The 19,140-nt window shown below is 42.0% G+C and overlaps 1 protein-coding gene across 1 annotated transcript in view; it reads left to right on the plus strand.

The window, feature by feature from the left end:
* The window catches only part of VEGFD (vascular endothelial growth factor D), a 35,109-nt gene extending 22,880 nt beyond the window's left edge, over window positions 1-12,229 (plus strand). Inside the window, 5 exon segments of the mRNA XM_056131233.1 lie at window positions 2,727-2,875; window positions 4,124-4,224; window positions 9,517-9,712; window positions 11,601-11,700; window positions 11,702-12,229. Coding sequence (XP_055987208.1) covers window positions 2,727-2,875; window positions 4,124-4,224; window positions 9,517-9,712; window positions 11,601-11,700; window positions 11,702-11,731 — 576 coding nt within the window. The 3' untranslated portion in view covers window positions 11,732-12,229.
* The last annotated feature ends 6,911 nt before the right edge of the window (window positions 12,230-19,140 follow it).

The following is a 19,140-nucleotide window of genomic DNA, read 5'->3' on the forward strand; positions in this document are numbered from 1 at the left end:
CAGTTAGTGGAAACAAAACTTGTGTAACCTAAGGGGCCTTCGTTCACAGCCATGGTATTCCTTAGGGCATAGCTGAAAACTTTCGCAAGAAGATGAAGCTTATGCAAAGTAAACACTCTAAAAGCACTCTTTTGCTTAGACTCATGGAAGTTCCATTACTTATCGAAAGGTCAGAATAAACACAACTTTAATGGATCATTTCCACTTAATAGATAACTGCTTAATTTTTACTGCTATACTCAAACATGATTTGTTTGAAAGACTGTACTTAAGTGTAAGTATACAAAAGTATTTCTTTCTGAATGCACAGATTTGAACATTTTAATAGTGGTTTTTTAAAAAGCTACCTCTCATCCGAAAGTTGGGCATGATTTAATGCAACTTTTCTTAGAAATAACACAAATAAACTGAATACTCTGTGTAGAAAGAATTATATGGGATGGTTATTGAATAGAAATTAAAATTTAGTCCAAGTTCATTCATGCATCACCGTAGAACTAATTAATTGAAGTATCTCTAAATTCTAGGTTCCAAGATTCTATCTTTGCTGCTTTATGTCATAGTGGTTTTATTTCCAAAGGCAGTATGGAATTTTCTGGGGTTTATTTTGGCTTTTGGGTCATACTCAGCGATGCTCAGGGCTTACTCCTGGCTCTGCACTGAGGAATTACTCCTGGTGGTGCTCAGGGGACCCTATGGAAAGCCGGGGACTGAACCCGGGTCGGCCACATGCAAGGCGAATGCCCTACCCACTATGCTATCACTCTAGGCCCAGTATAGAATTTTCTTAACAACATTGTCTCCCAAGTTCATTCTAGTCTGGGACTGCCTATATCTTAACTTGAGATATATAATTCCTTTCTTTTATTTTATGTGGTTCCCCCATCACTTCTCTCTCCCCCCCTCCTCTCTCCCATCCTTCCTAGACAAAATTCTTTCATTTCACACACAGAAAAAAAGCAGTATGACCTTCAGCTCTAGAGTAGACTGCCTGAGTTCAAATCCTCACTTTTGCAACCAATCTTGCCCTAAGAAAGTTATAAAACCTCTCAATTCATCCTTTCTTCATTGGCAGAGTGAGCACAGAAGGTTAAAAATCCACCCCCTAATGTTACAGTGGATAAATAAACTGAATATAAAAATGCTTACGACACCAAACATGATTGCCACTCATTGCCTCTTTTGCAAATCACAATACCCAATAGGAGAGAGAGAACAAAAGGGAATGCCCTGCCACAGAGGCAGGGTGGGATGGGAGGGATACTGGGATCTGTGGCGATGGGAAATGGGCACTGGTGGAGGGATGGGTATTCGATCATTGTATAATTAAAACCCAAGCACAAAAATTTGTAAGTCTACAACTGTACCTCATGGTGTCTCACTAATAAAAATTAAAAAGAAAAGAGTACTGAAGTCTTGGAAAAGGTGATAAATATAGACATGTGTTTATAATAAAGTGTAATGAAGTAAAAAATGCTATGACAGGGCCTGGCATATAAAAACGTAAAAAGAATGGTGCTGCAATTATTTTTGGGAGCATGACGATCTTAGATCAATTGGCCATTATGATCAAATGCTGCATAGGAAACATGCTAAAACTCAGTGGCTGTCAACAACCAGGAGCTATTCTCATTCAGAAGTCTGATATGGGGGCTGGAGCGACAGCACAGTGGGTAGGGTGTTTGCCTTGCAAGCGACCGACCCAGGTTCATTCCCCGACATCCCATAGGGTTCCCCGAGCACTGCAAGGACTAGTTACTGAGTGCAGAGCCAGGACTAACCTCTGAGCATTTCTGGGTGTGACCCAAAAAGCAACCTCCCCCTCCCCCGCCAAAAAAAAAAATAGAAGTCTGATGTGCAGGTCTTTTAAAACGGGCCCAGTTGGGTGTGACTCCAGTTCCGATCTGATCTCTATGTCTCTTGATCCTTGGACCAGCAAGCCTGCTAGGTCATGCTCTTCACCTGCCTATAAGGTAAAGGTAAAGGTAAAGGCCCTCCCGTTGATCGTCGATTTGCTTGAGCGGGCCCAGTAACGTCTCCATTGGAGACTTTGTTGTTACTGTGTCTGGCATATCGAATACTCTCGGTAGCTTGTCGGGCTCTCCGAGAGGGGCGGAGGAATCGAACTCAGGTCGGCCATGTTGGCCGCTTTTAAGGCGAACACCCTACCGCTGTGCTATGGGTAGGTTAATAGCCTATAGCAGGTGAGAAATCCAGCCCCACAAAGCCCCGCATGTTGTCCATGTCTGCTAACATCCTGTTAACATGGCCAAGTCCAGACTCAAGGATCAGGAAACTATATTCCTCTAAGGGAGTTGATGTGGGAAAGGTTAAGTGAATAATAGTTCGGAGTAATTATCTATTTACTTTGGCATCAAAGAAATTTCCTAGCTATGTTTTACTTAATCTCTGCAATTCCCATTCAGATTCGAAGTGCAGGCAGAGGGACCAATACTTCCAGTTTACAAGGGTTACCATGACACCAGAAAGTTGGGAGATTTGACCACAGTAAAATTACTTGACAAAGTCGAAAAAGCCCCCTGATCTCCTGACTCCTAGTCCAGTACTCTTTCCATCCTGCCTGCTTTTATCCTTATTAGTTCTATTGTTGGTGGACAACATCACTAGGGCCATTACCATGAATAACAAATGTAAATCTGTAGACTATCGAAACCATTATTATTTTTAAAAGTTTCTTGTTTTATGGCTATCTTTCTCTACCCTAGCTCTTTGAGATATCAGTGCCTTTGACATCAGTGCCTGAATTAGTGCCCGTCAAAGTGGCCAACCACACAGGTTGTAAGTGTTTGCCGACAGCTCCGCGCCATCCATACTCCATTATCAGAAGATCCATCCAGATCCCAGAAGAAGATCTGTAAGCGTCTCTTGTGCTTAGTTATCCTTGCTATTGCCTTTGCCAATATGTTATGCAAAAAATGCTTCATTACTTTCTCTTCGAGTTTGTCACCTTTCAGCTTCTAACCCAAATCTACTGATCATAGCCATTTGTCAACATTTTAAATTAGGCATTAGAAGTTTATTAATGGCAGTAGTAGAAAGCGCAGTGGTTATGAACGTGGCATGTTTACTTATAGACATCTCTGCTCTACTCCAGCCTTTTATTTAATTCATGTTCCCTGATTCTAGAGCAAAGATAAAATAAAACTCATTTCAAGCTGCTTATATATTTAGGTCCCAAAACTAAGAGAGAACAAAGGTTCCCAGGGCCCATGGGGTGTGGTAGACCTCTCTGTATCCAAGTTTGACAATGTTCCACATTTCTTCTTATGATAAGCCAATGAGGAATTTTTATTTCAAATCAAAATGATTTCAAATTCATTTGACTTTGACATTTTCTTGAGTTTTGTTATGGGATAAATTCTGACAGCCCAAAGTGTGCTGAAATGAAAGGTAAGAATCATTTATTGGAAAACAACAGTTTTTATAAAGAGCAAAATCTCAGCACTGGATACAAATGCAAAATAACTATGTTGGATGCACAGATCTTACATAAATAAGGGAATAAAGACACTGGGCGAGCAGCAAGTGGAAGGGGGAGCTGGTGATTATGTTAGTTAACCTGGAACCAAAAAAGAGACGCCTGCCTGTCATGCAGTAAAGAAAGTTCCTGCAGGAGGAACCTTTATTCCCAAGATGTCCCAGCTCTCCTGACCAGTGTTCTCATATCTATTATCAAGAAGATAATGCTTAGGAGCTAAGATTGAGCAATCTTTACTTTTGTTAAATAAGCTCTATTGGCAACTAATTGGCATAACCAGTTAATGCCAATCATTATTTTATTACAGTGCCGAGGGTCAAACCAACCCAGGGCTTCTCACACACAAGGCAAGCACCCTACCATGGAGTTATAGCCCCAGCCCAATCCTTTTTGGTTTGTTTAAGATTCTGATTTTCCAAGATTAATTTAGATTTCCACAGTTGAAGGTCTCCAAATAAAATCTTCGTAATTGTAGAAGTACTAATAGCATGCATTTCATACAGATTAGTTTCTCTAAAAATTTTCACTATTCTCCACTCAAATTTATTTATTATTAAAGGAAATGTTTCCAAGGAATGACTGATAAATCTTGAAAGCTTTTATGTTTTGTTTTTCTTTTCCTAGCTGCTCCCATTCCAAGAAACTCTGTCCTGTTGACATGCTATGGGATAGCAGAAAATGTAAATGTGTTTTACAGGAGGAAAGTCCACTCTCTGGAATGGAAGGTAATGCCAGCAGAAATTAAATACCAATAACAATACTAACAGCAGCAGCAATTAATTTACTATGACCAGACAATGTTGTAAGCCTCTCATATGTATTTTTTGATGCTTGCAGCCATACTGCAGTGAACTTCCTCTTTTATAATTTATTTTCCTTGCCCCCTTTCCCTTCCTAGATGTTGGTGTTTTTTCTATGAGCTGGGATTGCACACAAGCGTGGCTACGGTGTGCACATAGGTTTTAGCTATGGCGCTCACTGGGGGTCACAAAGTAGATTGTGGGGTTTGCACACTTGGCTGTAGTACTTACTACAGATTTGCTCTCCTTCCATTTCAGTGCTTGCATATGTAGTCACTGGGAGTCACACTCTCTTATTGAGGTGCACATGCTGAGTGAAATGAATCAGAAAGAGAGGGACAGATAGAGAATGACTGAATCACTGTGGGATATATATATATACACTAATATATATACTAATATATATTTACTAATATGCATGGCCAGGGACAACAGGGCTAGCAGGACTGGTAAATTGTTGGGATCAGGGGCTGGAGTGATAATACAGCGGGTAGGGCGTTTGCCTTGCACGCGCCTGACCCGGATTCAATTCCCAGCATCCCATATGGTCCCCTGAGGACCACCAGGAGTAATTCCTGAGTGCATGAACCAGGTGTAACCCCTTTACACCCCCAGGTGTGACCCAAAAAGCAAAAAAAATATTGTTGGGATCAACCACAAGTGTGTGGGGGGCGGAGGGTAGGTAAGATAGGGAAGGGATCAGCAAACACTTTATTTTTAATTTTTAAATTGAATCAGTATGAGATAGAGCATTACAAAGTTGTTCATGATTGGGTTTCAGTCATACAATGTTCCAACACCCATCCCTCCACCAGTGTAATTTCCCAGCACCAGTGTCCCCAGTTTCCTTCCCACCCCTTCAAGTCACCCCTCACCTCCCATCTGCCTCTATGGCAGGCACCTCTCTTCTCTTTCTCTTTCTCTTTGTCTTTCTCTATCTCATTTTAGGCATTATAGTTTGTGATACAGATGCTGAAAGGTTATCATCTATATCCCTTTACCTGCTTTCAACACTCACTTCTAGTCCAGTGATCATTTCCAATCAATATTGTCATAATTGACCCCCCCCCACTATCTTAACTACCCTCCATCCCCAACACCATTAACCAACCATTGACCAGACTTTCTGGCTTCTTTTCCCTGGCACTGGATATTAGTATCATACTGTTTTGTTCTGTTTTTATATTCCATAAATAAATGCAGTCATTCTATATCTGTCCCTCTCCTTCTGACTCATTTCACTCAGCATGATACTCTCCAAAAGTCAATCCATTTATAGTCAAATTTCATGACCTTCATTTTCCCTAACAGCTGTGTAATATTCCATTGTGTAGATATACCATAGTTTCTTTAGCCATACATCTGTTCTCGGGCACTCACGTTGTTTCCAGATTCTGGCTATGGTGAATAGTGCTGCAATGAACGTGGAAGTGCAGAAACGTGTTGTTTCTGCTGTGTTTTTTGGGCCCCCAGGGTATATTCCAAGAGTGGTATTGCTTGGTCAAATGGGAGCTGAATTTCTAGTTTTATAAGGAATGTCCATGTTGTTTTCCAGAAAGGTTGGACCAGTCAGCATTCCCACCAGCAATGAATGAGGGTCCCTTTCTCCCAGCATCCGCGCCAGCACTGTCTGTTCTTGTTCATTTGTGTGTGTGCCAGTCTCTGTGGCATGAGATGATATCTCATTGTTGTTTTGATTTGCATCTCCCTTATGATTAGTGATGTAGAACATTTTTTTTTCATGTGATGCTCGCAGCCATACTGCAATGAACTTTTGCTTTTATAATTTATTTTCCTTGCCCCCTTTTGGCCATCTGAATTTCTTCTTTGAGAAAGTTTCTGTTCATTACTTCTCCCCATTTTTTTGATGGGGTTGGGTACTTTTTTCATGTACACTTCTACCAGAAACTTCTGCACCTCAAAAGAAACCGTGAACAAGATACAAAGACAGCCTATGGAATTGGAAAAACGGTTTACCAAATACCCATCTGATAGAAGGTTAATATTAGCGAACACTTGATATTTTTCTTGAAGCTCTCTGTTTGCAAATGGAGTGGGCCTTGCCTGAAGACTTTTAAATGAATCTCTACTGCCACCTAGTGACCTATGAAAATATTGGAAGAGAATAGTTAATTCAGTACCAATCTCTTCTCCAGCCCTGAATCTACACCTGCCTCACCTTTTTCCTCTTCACAAAATTCAAAATGGAGTCTTTCCAAATCTACCCTTCCAACACACATTCCTCATGGTTCCTTAAATATCCTCAACTACAAGCACTGAAATCAAAGAGATTGAATTGTATGAGGGTACCATTTAAGTATATCACTGTAGTACTGTAGCACTGTCCTCCCGGTGTTCATGGATTTACTCGAGGGGCACCAGTAACGTCTCCATTGTGAGACTTGATGTTATTGTTCTTGGCATATCGAGTATGCCATGGGGAGCTTGCCAGGGTCTGTCGTGCGGGCGGGATACTCTTGGTAGCTTGCCAGGCTCTCCGAGAGGGAGGGAGAAATCGAACTCTGGTCAGCTGTGTGCAAAGGCAAACACCTTACCCACTGTGCTATCGCTCCAGCCAGGTATATCACTAATAACCAAATACTGGCAAGAACAGATGATTTTAAGCCAGTATCTTAGAATATTAGACGGGCTCGTTCAGAGGCTTCATACATCAGCCTGCTCCATTATCCTTTTATTACACCAAATGAGCAGAGCAAATGTTTATTGAGTGCCTATTTTATGCCAGAGAGATGAGATCTAGCCCCTAATGTCAGATTTGCTTTGCCAAAGGAAGACACATAGGAATAAACAGGAACATAGCAGTACAAGAAACGGCAGGATGGAAATTTTCACAGAGTAGGAGCACACAGAACAACTCATACAAGTTGGATATTTCTCAAGGGGGAAGGGTGTCAAAAGGAGGGAAGGAGAGGACCCCAGGAATGGGACTGAGGGATCTTGGAACAGTAGGGGAACAGAAGCCTAATTTGGTCTGGATGGAACAGAGGACATAGGAGAGAAAGAGGGAGAGGATGTGTTGGGGAGGTTTGTAGGGTCCAATTCACAGAAGCTCTCTGTGTCTTGGTGGGAAAATTGGCTTTTGCTGTGGACAACCTTCTAAATCACTTCAAGTAGTGCAGTGATGTTATTAGATTAGTCTCTGAGAGTGGGGTTGAGAACAGATTGAAGAGGTACAAAAGGAAAGTGTGGTGACAACTATCTACATAAAAAATATCGGGGCCAGAGAGATAAGATAATACAGGGCCCAAGGTCCATGCCTAGCATGTGCCTGGCCCTGGTTCAATCCCTGACAGCGCATGATCCCTTGAACACCACTGAGTGTGGCCTTGGAGGCCTTTGAACACTGCCACGGTGGCACAACACTGCCAGACCAGAGCAGCACCAGGTGCTTGGACCCTGGCATTGAACTGCCAGCCTAGTTGGCCGAGAATCACCAATAGGCCCCCCAGGGCCTACTGGACATGTGCAGACCGCCACAATTTTTTTTCATACAAGGGGGCCAGGAGATAGTACAGCAGTTAGGATGTATAAACCCTAACATGCATCCAACCCAGATTTGATTTCCAGCACCACATGGTCCCTAGCACACCCCTGCCTGCCCACCCTTTCCCCCACAGGTAAATACAAGCAATGGAGCTGGTGGCAGCGGTGACCACAAAGAAAGGACAAGTTCCAACTGGTGGAACTAGATTTAGTACGGCAGGTGAATAAGGGATAATGGTTCCGTTTTCTAAAGGCAGCAAACTGGAAGAAAAACAACGGAGGCGTAGGGAAGAGAGAAGTTTAGGGAAGAAGTTTAACAGATACTTTGCTCCAAAGTCTTCAAGAAGGCTGAGAGAGTCAAGTTCTTCCAAAGTTTCTATCTCTTCCATTTCTTTTGGCAATGAATTTCAACTTGATGCACAGAACTAGACATTACTCAACTTTTCTGGACATTTCCTACAAGTATCTGTCAGCGACGTGTATTGGAAACTTCTTCGACTCTCTTCTCTCGATGGAGCATATCTTCTGGCGATGTGTAGGGAACTAAAATTCATGATCACCGCTGTATCTTTCCTGTCAGTTTTGATTTATATTGAAAAACTGCATCCCTTTCTCTTCCCACAAACTGGAAGGTCTGAGGTACATTCTTACAAACCTAATACTTCTCCGCATCTTTGAAATCTTTCTTTATCTAAAACCCAAAAAGGACTAGATTTGCAATCCTATATTTTATTCCTAATACTTGGATACTTGGATGTGAATTGTTTACATTCCTAACAAATCACCAGCTGGAAATGTTTAAAAATCCTCCCAGAAATATTTAATTTATAACTTTGAATCGCAAACTTGAGGTCACATGTATTTGTTATCTATATTGCTGCATTAGAGGCTAATCTTCCCCTTGCAAAAAAGATTAGATGTGAGACTCTAAAGGTAAGAAGACTGAGTGATGAGAAGTTCTTTTATTTTTTTGTTAATTTTTTTCTGGTCCTATAGCATTTTATTTATTTATTTATTTTTTGATTTTTATTAGTGAGACATCATGAGGTAGGTACAGTTGTAGACTTACAAATTTTTGTGCTTGGGTTTCAATTATACAATGATCGAATACCCATCCTTCCACCAGTGCCCATTTCCCACCACCACGAATCCCAGTATCCCTCCCACCCCCCATCCCTCCCATCAAGAAGTTCTTTTAGAATGACTGCACTCATTTGTGGAATATAAAATAACATAATATGAGACTGACACCCAAAGATAGTAGGCACAAGGACCAGGAAGCTTGCTCCATAGTTGGAAGCCTGCCTCATGAGCTGGGGGAGAAGGCAGCTGGAATAGAGAAGGGATCACTAAGTCAATGATGGTTGGAGGAATCGCTCGGGAAGGGAGATGTGTGCTGAAAGTAGATAAAGGACCAAACGTGATAACCTCTCAGTATCTGTATTGCAAACCATAATGCCCCAAAGTAGAGAGAGAGAGTATGGGGGAAATTGTCTGCCATAGAGGCAGGGGGAGCGTTGGGATGGGGAGGATAGTGGGGGCATTGGTGCTGGAAAACGCACACTGGTGGAGAGATGGATGTTCGAACATTGTATGCTTTGTAACTCTATCTTATGGTGATTCAATTTTAAAGAAGAATAGTATCGACGCACTTTGCCCATCACTTTCTCCATGGTGCAGCTATTTGACCAATACTTTCCTGCTTCTGCGCAGACCACTCTCACCTTCAGGAACTGGCACTCTGTGGACCACACATGAAATTCGACGAAGATCGTTGTGAGTGCGTCTGTAAAACACCGTGTCCCCAGGATCTCATTCAGCACCCAGAAAACTGCAGTTGCATTGAGTGCAGAGAAAGTCTGGAGAGCTGCTGCCTGAAGCACAAGATCTTTCACCCAGACACCTGCAGGTGAATGTCATTGTACTTTCACCTTGAGTCAGTGCGATTCCTAATGAAGCCAGCTCTTTTTTTTTTAATGAATCACCATGAGATACAGTTACAGATTTACAAACTTCCGTGATTACACTTCAGTCATTTAATGATCGAGTATGCATCCCTCCCAGTGCTCATTCTCCACCATCATGTTCCCAGTATCCCTCCTGCCACCCTCGCTTTCCCCCATCCTCCACCTCTGTAGCAAGGCATATTCTCTTTTACTCTCTCTCTCTTTCATTTTGGGTGTTATGGTTTGCAATACAGGTTTGTTTGGTCCATAGTCTACTTTCAGCACGCATCTCCCATCCCGAGTGAGCCCTCCAATCATCATTTACTTAGTGGTCCCTTCTCTATCCCAGCCGCCTTTTCCCCCACCATGTGAGACCATGAATCCAGCTCTTTTTTTCTTTTTTGGGTCACACCCGGCGATGCACAGAGCTTACTCCTGGCTCTGCACTCAGGAATTACTCCTGGCAGTTCTCAGGGGACCATATGGGATTCTGGGATTTGAACCCGGGCTGGCCGCATGCAAGGCAAGCACCCTACCCGCTGTGCTATCGTTCCAGCCTCGAGTCCAGCTCTTTTTTTAAAAAAAATTAATTATATTTATTTATTTTTTAATTTTATTGACTCACCGTGAGATAGTTACAAGCTTTTATGTTTGAGTTACAATCACACAATGATCAAACACCCATCCCTCTGCCAGTGCTCTTTTGACAGTGCCTGAGTCCGTATTTGATTGCAAAACAGAGGGATGAGCATCTAAGGAATAAGTAAGAATCTGTAGAGTGATGATTAATTATATAATAAAGAATTTCTTATTTGGGCCTAGAGCGATAATACAGCAAGTAGGGTTCTTGCTTTGCACACAGCTGACCTTAGTTCATTCCTACCAGCACCCTATTTGGTTTTCTGAGCCCCACCAGGAGTGATCTGTGAGCCAGGAGTAAGCCCTGAGCACTGCTGGGTGTGACCCCGAAACCAAGACCAAAACCCAACAAAAAAGAAAGTTCTTTTTCTTGTTTTGAAAGTTCTTTTTGTAAGAATACCATATAACTTCATTCATCTTTGGAAGATACAGAAACAAAGCAAATGAACAAAATACAATGAGAAAAAGAGCAAAGCCTTAGAGGCAGAGAACTGACTGGTGATCACTCGAGGGAAAGGGGGTCAGAGAGTCGGTAAAATGGATAAAGGGGATGAACTGTGTGAAAGTAGGTGGAAACTGGACTTCCGGTGGAGATTATAATGTAGTGTCTGCAGATATCAAATTTTAATGGGGGTGCACTTGAAACCTATATGTGATAAACCAGTGTTACTTCGATAAAAATGCATCTGAAAAACTATTGGGACTTAGAGAGAGATAGTTGAAGGGGCTGAATGATGCTTTGCATCTCAGAGGCCCAGGTTCAATCCCTGATGCTGCATGATCCCCTGAGCCCCAGCAGGAGTGAATCTGGGTACTGCTGGGGGCTGCTTGACCCTCTCTAAAATACCGGCTGCTATTTGTTGATATATAAGTTCCATGCAAAAAAACTGAGTTGATCCTATTTGAACAATTATCTGAATGAGGGTTTCAGTGAAGAAACGTTGAATTATCTCTCTGACTCTCTACGTCCACAAACACTTGTTGCTTTTTCCTTTGAGGAAGATGGCACAGGTTTCCATAGCACACAGCTTCTTAATGAAGAGAACAGCTCCTCAGGTGGAGAGTATTTAATATAGCTTCATATGACTGTTTAATATGCATATATATATATGCACATTTTACTTGGAAAGCTTGATCAAATCAGATCTGAGTTACTCCACTGAGCTTAATCCTTGATTCGGAATTCCCATGTTTTTTTTTCTTTTGCAACAGCTGTGAGCATAGATGCCCATTTCACACCAGAACATGTGCAAATGGAAAAACAGCCTGTGCAAAACATTGTCGGTTTCCAAAGGAGAAAAGGGCTGGCACCCCTGGGCTCCAATGGTCAAGAAAACCCTTGATTCTGCTTTGCTCCTATGTCCCCCATCCCTGTCATTTTTAATAGTTTGCTGCTTTGCCAAGTTGCTGTCATGTTATTTTCCCCCCAGGTCTTAGGGAAAACATCAAATTTACTTATGACTGTGGTGAATTCAGAACACACACCCCCTCCACATCTCTTGCCTTAAACACCAGCCAAGGATTCTCTGGTTCACTGTCAGATATCTCCTGATGGAAGAAGCACCTGCACACCAGAGAAAGGAGGGAACTTCCCCCCCTTTTTTGGTGAATGAAGAAAGTTTGATCATTTTGGAGTGACAGGTACCATGTGATGAATAACTCAAAGTAAATGAGACAGTTTGCATAGTCACCGAGCCCTTTGCTATTTGCAGTTCTTTTGTGAATTATCCTGATTCCTTTTTCCTGCAGATTTTGATGTGTATGATCAACACTGATTTTCTGATTGCTGTCCTGCTTGTAGCTGTGAGTTTACCAAACTGTCAGTTGCTTCATATTTAAGTGTATTTAAATAAAATAAAACTTCATTATTCAAGCTACAGAATTTTTTTTTGTTGTCTGGTGTGTTACCACTCTAAATGTTAAGCTAAAGAAAAATGTGTTAAAGAGAAAAAGGGATTTAGAAGTGGGAGGTATGAGAAGGGACAGGAACATACGAAAACTAGGTGTTCATTTTGGAAAACCAAAGGATAGTCCTCCAAAGATTTAAGATTCTGGAAATTAGTTCAACTTAACTTGATCTCCATCTGTGATTGCAGATGGAGACGATTCCACTGATGCCTCTAACATCCCGGGGGCTTAGACTTCTGGCTACCTGCACTTCAATGTTTTTGCACTGGTTGAACTCAAGTCTCATACACATCTCGAATCGTGTGACTGTGCACAATCTCTGGTTCAAAATTACCTAGGAAGGATGGTCAATCCTTTTCCCTTTTCATTTCCCTCCAAAATATACTCACAAATAATTTGTGATGGATAGACTTTACTGAAAGTATAGGATAATGGGAAATTTACAAGTCTTAGCAGAATTACTTAACAAGCAACTTAAAAATTGAGCCCCCTTCTTCAGGACCTTGCACAGACATGATAGTGATGATGATAGAGAGATGAAGATGATGATGATGATGATGATGATGATAGATAGATAGATAGATAGAGGAAGTGGGTGAATGAATACACACTTAGATGGATGGAACTATGGATGAATGGATAAGTAGATAGACTGATAGATACAGAGATGTATGAATAGGTAGACCCAATATGTTAAGCAATTTATCACTTACTTTTGTAAATAGCTGTGTTCAGGTGTATCTTATCACCACATTTTGATCTCATTATTGGAAATTGTGCCCCGTTTCTTAAATCAGACTGTCTGAAACAGTACAATAACAAAGAGAAACAAATACAATTTCTCCCAAAGACCCATAATAGAATGGCCTTTCCTCTCTCATGGTTCCTATGTACTTCCTGAGTTTTCCCCTGTTTGTTGAGTTTCTCTGAGATCACAGGCTCCAGGCCCTCTGGTCTTCCCTGACTACTTTTCAGTCCCCATCCTGGGACAAGGTTGTAAGGTTGTTCTTGACTTGCCTTAGGAACCAGTATCCACCATGCTTCCACTACCATTATACTCGTCAATTCTGGGGTTAGCCCCTCATTCCTCTCCTGTTTCAGTTCCCTTAGCTCCATTGTAAGACCTCTATGTTAATGGGCCTTCTTCTTGCTTTTACTATCCGACTCTTAACCTTCTTGAAGGGCTCACAAATTCTGATGCTTGTGTGGTCCTTTCCTCCGCTTTCCACTACTCTCTCTCCCTCCATGGTATTTGGTTATGTTGCCTCAAGAGCTGGGACAAAGGGCACCGAGCATACTGTTACAGGAGTCTCTTTGCTTATCCTGGACTGTTAAGGGGTGAGGTGAATTCCAAACCAAGAGAAAAGACCTGAGCTTAAGTGCAGACTCTGCCGCCTTCTTTCCTACGTACTGCGAATGATAACTTCATCTTCCTGCACTTGAGAAAGGCTCATCCCACTTGAGCTACCATAAGTGGGGGAAAAAACGAAAAAAAACTATGCACTTAACAAATTAAAGGGATTAGGCCAAACACGAGAAGTGTGGCTGTGAACCATGTACTCGGCTTTTACTAGATTCCTGTATCTGCACTAAAACTAACCCAAGCATACTCTCTCTAATTGCCATCTACAGGAAATTTTATTTTTTTGCTTTTTGGGTCACACCTGGCGATGCACAGGGGTTACTCCTGGCTCTGCACTCAGGAGTTGTCCCTGGCGGTGCTCAGGGGACCATATGGGATGCTGGGAGTCAAGCCTGGGTCGGTCACGGGCAAGGCAAATGCCCTAACCGCTGTGCTACTGCTCCAGCCCCTACAGGGAAATATTATAGGCAATATTGGGCTGGGACAAAACCAGCCACCATCTAGTTTTGTACTACCTAAACTGTTCCCTCCTCACTTCCTCCCTACCCCTCAACAACTACCACAAGATTAGCATTTGGAATCTTGAGGCTGGATTGGGATAGGGCTAGTACTCAGCGTAGAGGGAGGCTAACAGCCTATGGCATTACTACAGTTCACTGGTATTTGTGCAGGAATATTTGCCGTACAAATAGGGTTGGAGCTATAGCAGAGCAGTAGGGCATTTGCCTTGCACGCGGCTGGCCCAGCTGACCCGGGTTCGATTCCTCCACCCCTCTTGGAGAGCCCAGCAAGCTACCGAGAGTATCTCACCTGCACGGCAAAGCCTGACAAGCTCCCCGTGACGTATTCGATATGCCAAACACAGTAACAAGTCTCAAAAAGGAGACATTACTGGGCCCGCTCGAGCAAATTGATGAACAACGGGAGGACAGTGCTACAGTGCTACATACACAATAGTGGCTGCAGAGTCTTGACTTGTGGTGAAATAAAAAATATGTGAAAATCTCAAGAACTTAAGGCAAAAACAGTAAATGTCAGTGATGCATGAGCTACCTGATTATCTAAGCCACAAGATCAGAAAATGTATTCATATGCTCCTGCAGGTCCAGGTCTGTGACTGAAGCAAAGTGGTAAGAGGCCGTTTAGAAATGGAGATAGATTAGCGCGCATAATGGTCCCAGTTGGATGAGACTGTCAGACTATCCAAGATGCCTGATAAGTGGTGACAGAAATAATGCATTCGAGGATTTTTAAGAAAACGATAGTTGGGCAAAAAATGTGAACTTAATGGATTTGATTATTAGGGTAATAAGAACTGGCCTCTGTCTAATTTACTCATAATTCTCAGCGTGGGAACAATGTCTTGCATATATAAGTGCCTCATAAACTATTCATTAATAAATAATGAAGTGTTGATTGAGTTTATGCCCAGTGGAAAAAAATCTCTAAAAGCAAAGTCAAGCCTAATTTTACATAACTTATTATTCAAATGTAGCTAAATTGGATACATACCTGAATTCTTTAGAAGTTCCAACTTTAGAAGGGGATTAAATTAGTGACTACTCCAAAAATACTTATAAAATTGAAAATCTTTCTTCCATGTGATTGTTCTAATTGCTTAGTAGAATAAAAATTCTGCCTTCTGGGATATGGATCTGTCTCAGCGCTAGAGTGCATACCTAAATGTGAGAGATTCTGAGTTCCATCCACAGTGCCACAAAAACACCTGCTGTCTGTAACTTTATTGCTTATAATTTTTGTTCTAAATTTGCAGCTCACTGCTTGCTTGGGTGAAAAATGGTTTCTTGAGGCGGGTGGAGGAGGTTGGGGAAAAATATGGTTTCTTGGCACACAGCTACATTCATTCCTGTGTGGTGTGTGTGTGTGTGTGTATGTGTGTGTGTGTGTGTGTGTGTGTACTCTATGGCTGCTTCTGATTTTGAGAGCTTGTAACAGAAACCATATGACTTGCAATGCCTAAAATGTTTACTATTTGGTCCCTGATAGAAAATTTTGCTGATCCCTTCAGTAAGTTTCATTCTTTCCTCTTCTTTTTTGGGGGGCATACCTAGACATGCTTAAAGGTTACTCCTGACTGTGCTCAGGGATAATTACTGGCAGTGCTTGGGGGAACATATAGGATGCCAGGGACTGAACTCGGGTTGGCCACATGCAAAGCAAGTGCCTTAGCTGCTGTACTATCTCTCCATCCCCATAAAAGTTTCTTGCCTATATGACGTGTCAACAGTTAACAATATAAAAAATAATCAAACTGACAGTTGATCCCCTGCAGAAAAAGTCTCTGTGATCAGATTTGGATAAGTTCTTGGAAGTGGCTGATTTAAACTCACTTTCGTATTTGGGTAGAGCAGCAGATAGAGTTGTAGACATTTCGCTGGAAGTGAACTACAAAAAAAAAAGAATTTTAAATTGTAAGCAAGGAGATAAAGAGGAAGTACATGAATTGACCAATGAAAAGGTTTTTTGAGTGTCCACCCACAAAATAAAAACCGACTTCTGCAAAGGCACACAATTATAAAATTTTGGGATATCGGAGACCAAGAGATAATAGTATACATTTCCAGAGTAATCAAAATGACTTTATACAAAGGGTAGGAAATAAGTCTGACATTAGACTCTATAGCTAGGAGAAACATAACTGAAAGCTAGAAGGCTCAGTGATAGTTGGATATTGTCCTTCTGCCTCATGTTGCACAGGCCAAAGTCACTCCAGAGACTACAGAGGTAACATCAAGTTGGGAAAACATCTGCTGATGAATTCCTTAGCAAGTGCTCAGACCTGTGGGGCCTGTCTCTGTGTGGCTTTTCATCATTCAATCTTCTTATTTTTTGCTTTTTTGGGGTCACACCCGGCGATGCTCAGGGGTTACTCCTGGCTGTGCACTCAGGAGTTACTCCTGGTGGTGCTCGGGGTACCATGTGGGATGCTGGGAATCGACCGGGTCCGCCACGTACAAGGCAAATCCCTACCCGCTGTACTACGGTTCCAGCCCCCTCATCATTCAGTCTTACTTGAGCTTCACTGCATGGGGAATGGCATGAAAATAGTAGGTTCCCGAGGTTTCTCATTTAATGATATCCCATTCGCTAAGAAAGTCACATGGTCAAAGCAAAGTCAGTATTCAAGGGAATGAAAATAGAAAGCGATTCCCTGAGGGCAATCAATGTGTAATATCTCCCAAGAGGATGCTTCCTCTCTCTAGTCAAATAAGAAACCCCTGTGAGCCTCTCTAATTTTAGAAGAGCTAAACCCTGATCATTTATTTCCTGCTTTCACAGAGTCCAGAGCTTATTATATTTTTAAACTTTTTAAACTTTTGCTTTTTGGGTCACATCTGGTGATGCACAGGGGTTATTCCTGGCTCTGCACTCAGGAATTACTCCTGGCGGTCCTTGGAGGACCCTATGGGTTGCTGGGAATCGAACCCGAGTCAGCCACTGCAAGGCAAACCGCCTTACCCGCTGTGCTATCGCTCCAGCCCCAGCCTATTATATTTGGTTTGGTTTCTGATATGTGTAAATATTTCATTTCTGCTTTTAAATCACAACATATGAATGTTTTCATTACTAAAGTATATTTCCTTTTGCTTGCTTGCTTGCTTTCTTTCTTTCTTTCTTTCTTTCTTTCTTTCTTTCTTTCTTTCTTTCCTTTCTTTCTCTCTCCCTTCCTTCCTTCCTTCCTTCCTTCCTTTCTTCCTTTCTTTCTCTTTTCCTTTCTATCTTTATCTCTCCTCTATCTCTTTATCTCTTTTTTGTTTTTTTTTGGGCCACACCTGGCAGTGCTCAGAGCTTACTCCTGGCTAGCTCAGGGGTACCTTATGGGGTGCCAGGGATAGAATTTAGGTTGGCTATGTGCAATGCAAGCACCCTACCCACTGTACTATTTCTGCAGCCTCTTATTTTTCTATTCTTTTTTTCATAATAACATGATTTATTAATGCTTATTATGTGTCTTTATAATAGCCAGAATCTGAAAAAACCCCGAGTGCCCGAGAACAGATGACTGGTTAAAGAAACTTCGAGATATATATCACGATCAGGATCATCTTGTTGTTCGTCAATTACCTCGAGCAGGCACCAGTAACATCTTCTTCCTAGCCCTGAGATTTTAAAAGAGCCACTTCAGTGATCTTTCAGGATTAGGAGAATGAGACCCATCATTGTTACTGGTATTTGGCATATTCAGTACGACACGGGAAGTTTGCCAGACTCTGCCATGCGGAGGATACTTTTGGTAGCCTGCCAGGTTATCCAAAGGAAAAATAATAAGATGTCGCGCAGCCACGAATGCGGCCACACGCTTCCAGGAGCTGGGTTTTATAGTCTCTGCGTCTTGGCAGTTGATGGGACCAACCTGGCGCTGGCAGCAGCTGATAGGTGATGCCTACCTACTGGAAGATGGGGGGTCTGGGTGGAGAAGGCCCAGTCCCAATACAAGTAGGCTTGGAGACCTCAGCCCCGGGACCTGCTTGCTTGGGTTCCTCTGCCAGTTCTTTCATGCACGAGGCCCATTCGGATGTGTGGAGAGTGGTCGGCTCCGTAGGTCCTCAGCTGCTGGGGCTCTGCTCGGGGCGGGGGGGAAAGAAACTCAACCCTCCCCCCTCCAAGGGGCCCCGGTGAGGACAGCCAGGCGTGGGGGCAGGAGACTCTTTTATAGACAAATGAGACTGTGAACTGTGTATGTATATATATACACACACACACAGTGGAATACTATGCAGCTGTTATCTTTCTATTCTTAACACATAGAGGAGTGAGGAGTCTTGAAATATCAATTGAAAATGTTCTGTTGACAGAAAGTGATTTGAATCTATTTTCCTTAGTGAAGTTCTCTATCAGTTACTTCCACCTTTATATCAAATGCTATTTCTTGTTTGAACCTTCCCCCTTCTCTGTATAACTACACAACAGTGTGGTTAGACAGTCAGCAGCAATCTCTGTGTTTTGTTTGAGTTGACCTTGGAATAACTTAGCTTGCATGAACATTCTCTAGTCAATTAGCTAAATGGTAGCAGTCAGAAATACTCTTTGCCTCTCAACTCTCAGTATTTTCTTTATATTATCTTAGATAAAGTCCTGCCTTTTAGCATAAGCACTATAAATTCCTACCTTTTAGCATAGGTATTTATATATACCTTGTGCCTTGCACATAGATAGCAGGTTCTCAGTACAAGTCTTGTCTTGTCCAAAGGTATCTAAGGAAGCTAATTTACATATGAATTGACAGAGAACTGAATTTTAAGGGAAGGTGACATCCACATTTACTACATCTTCTCCATGTATAGGTTATTTTAAAATAATGCAACTCATCCTGATGATAGCCCTTATATTTTAATAAGTATAAGCAGCATACATGGCCTCTAGTTTAATTTGGTGATTTCGAACAAAATTCTCTAAAAGCATACATTTGGGCATAAGGCTTAATCTTGCGATAACTTTCTTTTGAATTCTATAAAATAA

The sequence above is a fragment of the Sorex fumeus genome, unplaced genomic scaffold, assembly GCF_029834395.1.
Source record: "Sorex fumeus unplaced genomic scaffold, SorFum_2.1 ptg000086l, whole genome shotgun sequence".
In the NCBI taxonomy this organism is placed as follows: domain Eukaryota; kingdom Metazoa; phylum Chordata; class Mammalia; order Eulipotyphla; family Soricidae; genus Sorex; species Sorex fumeus.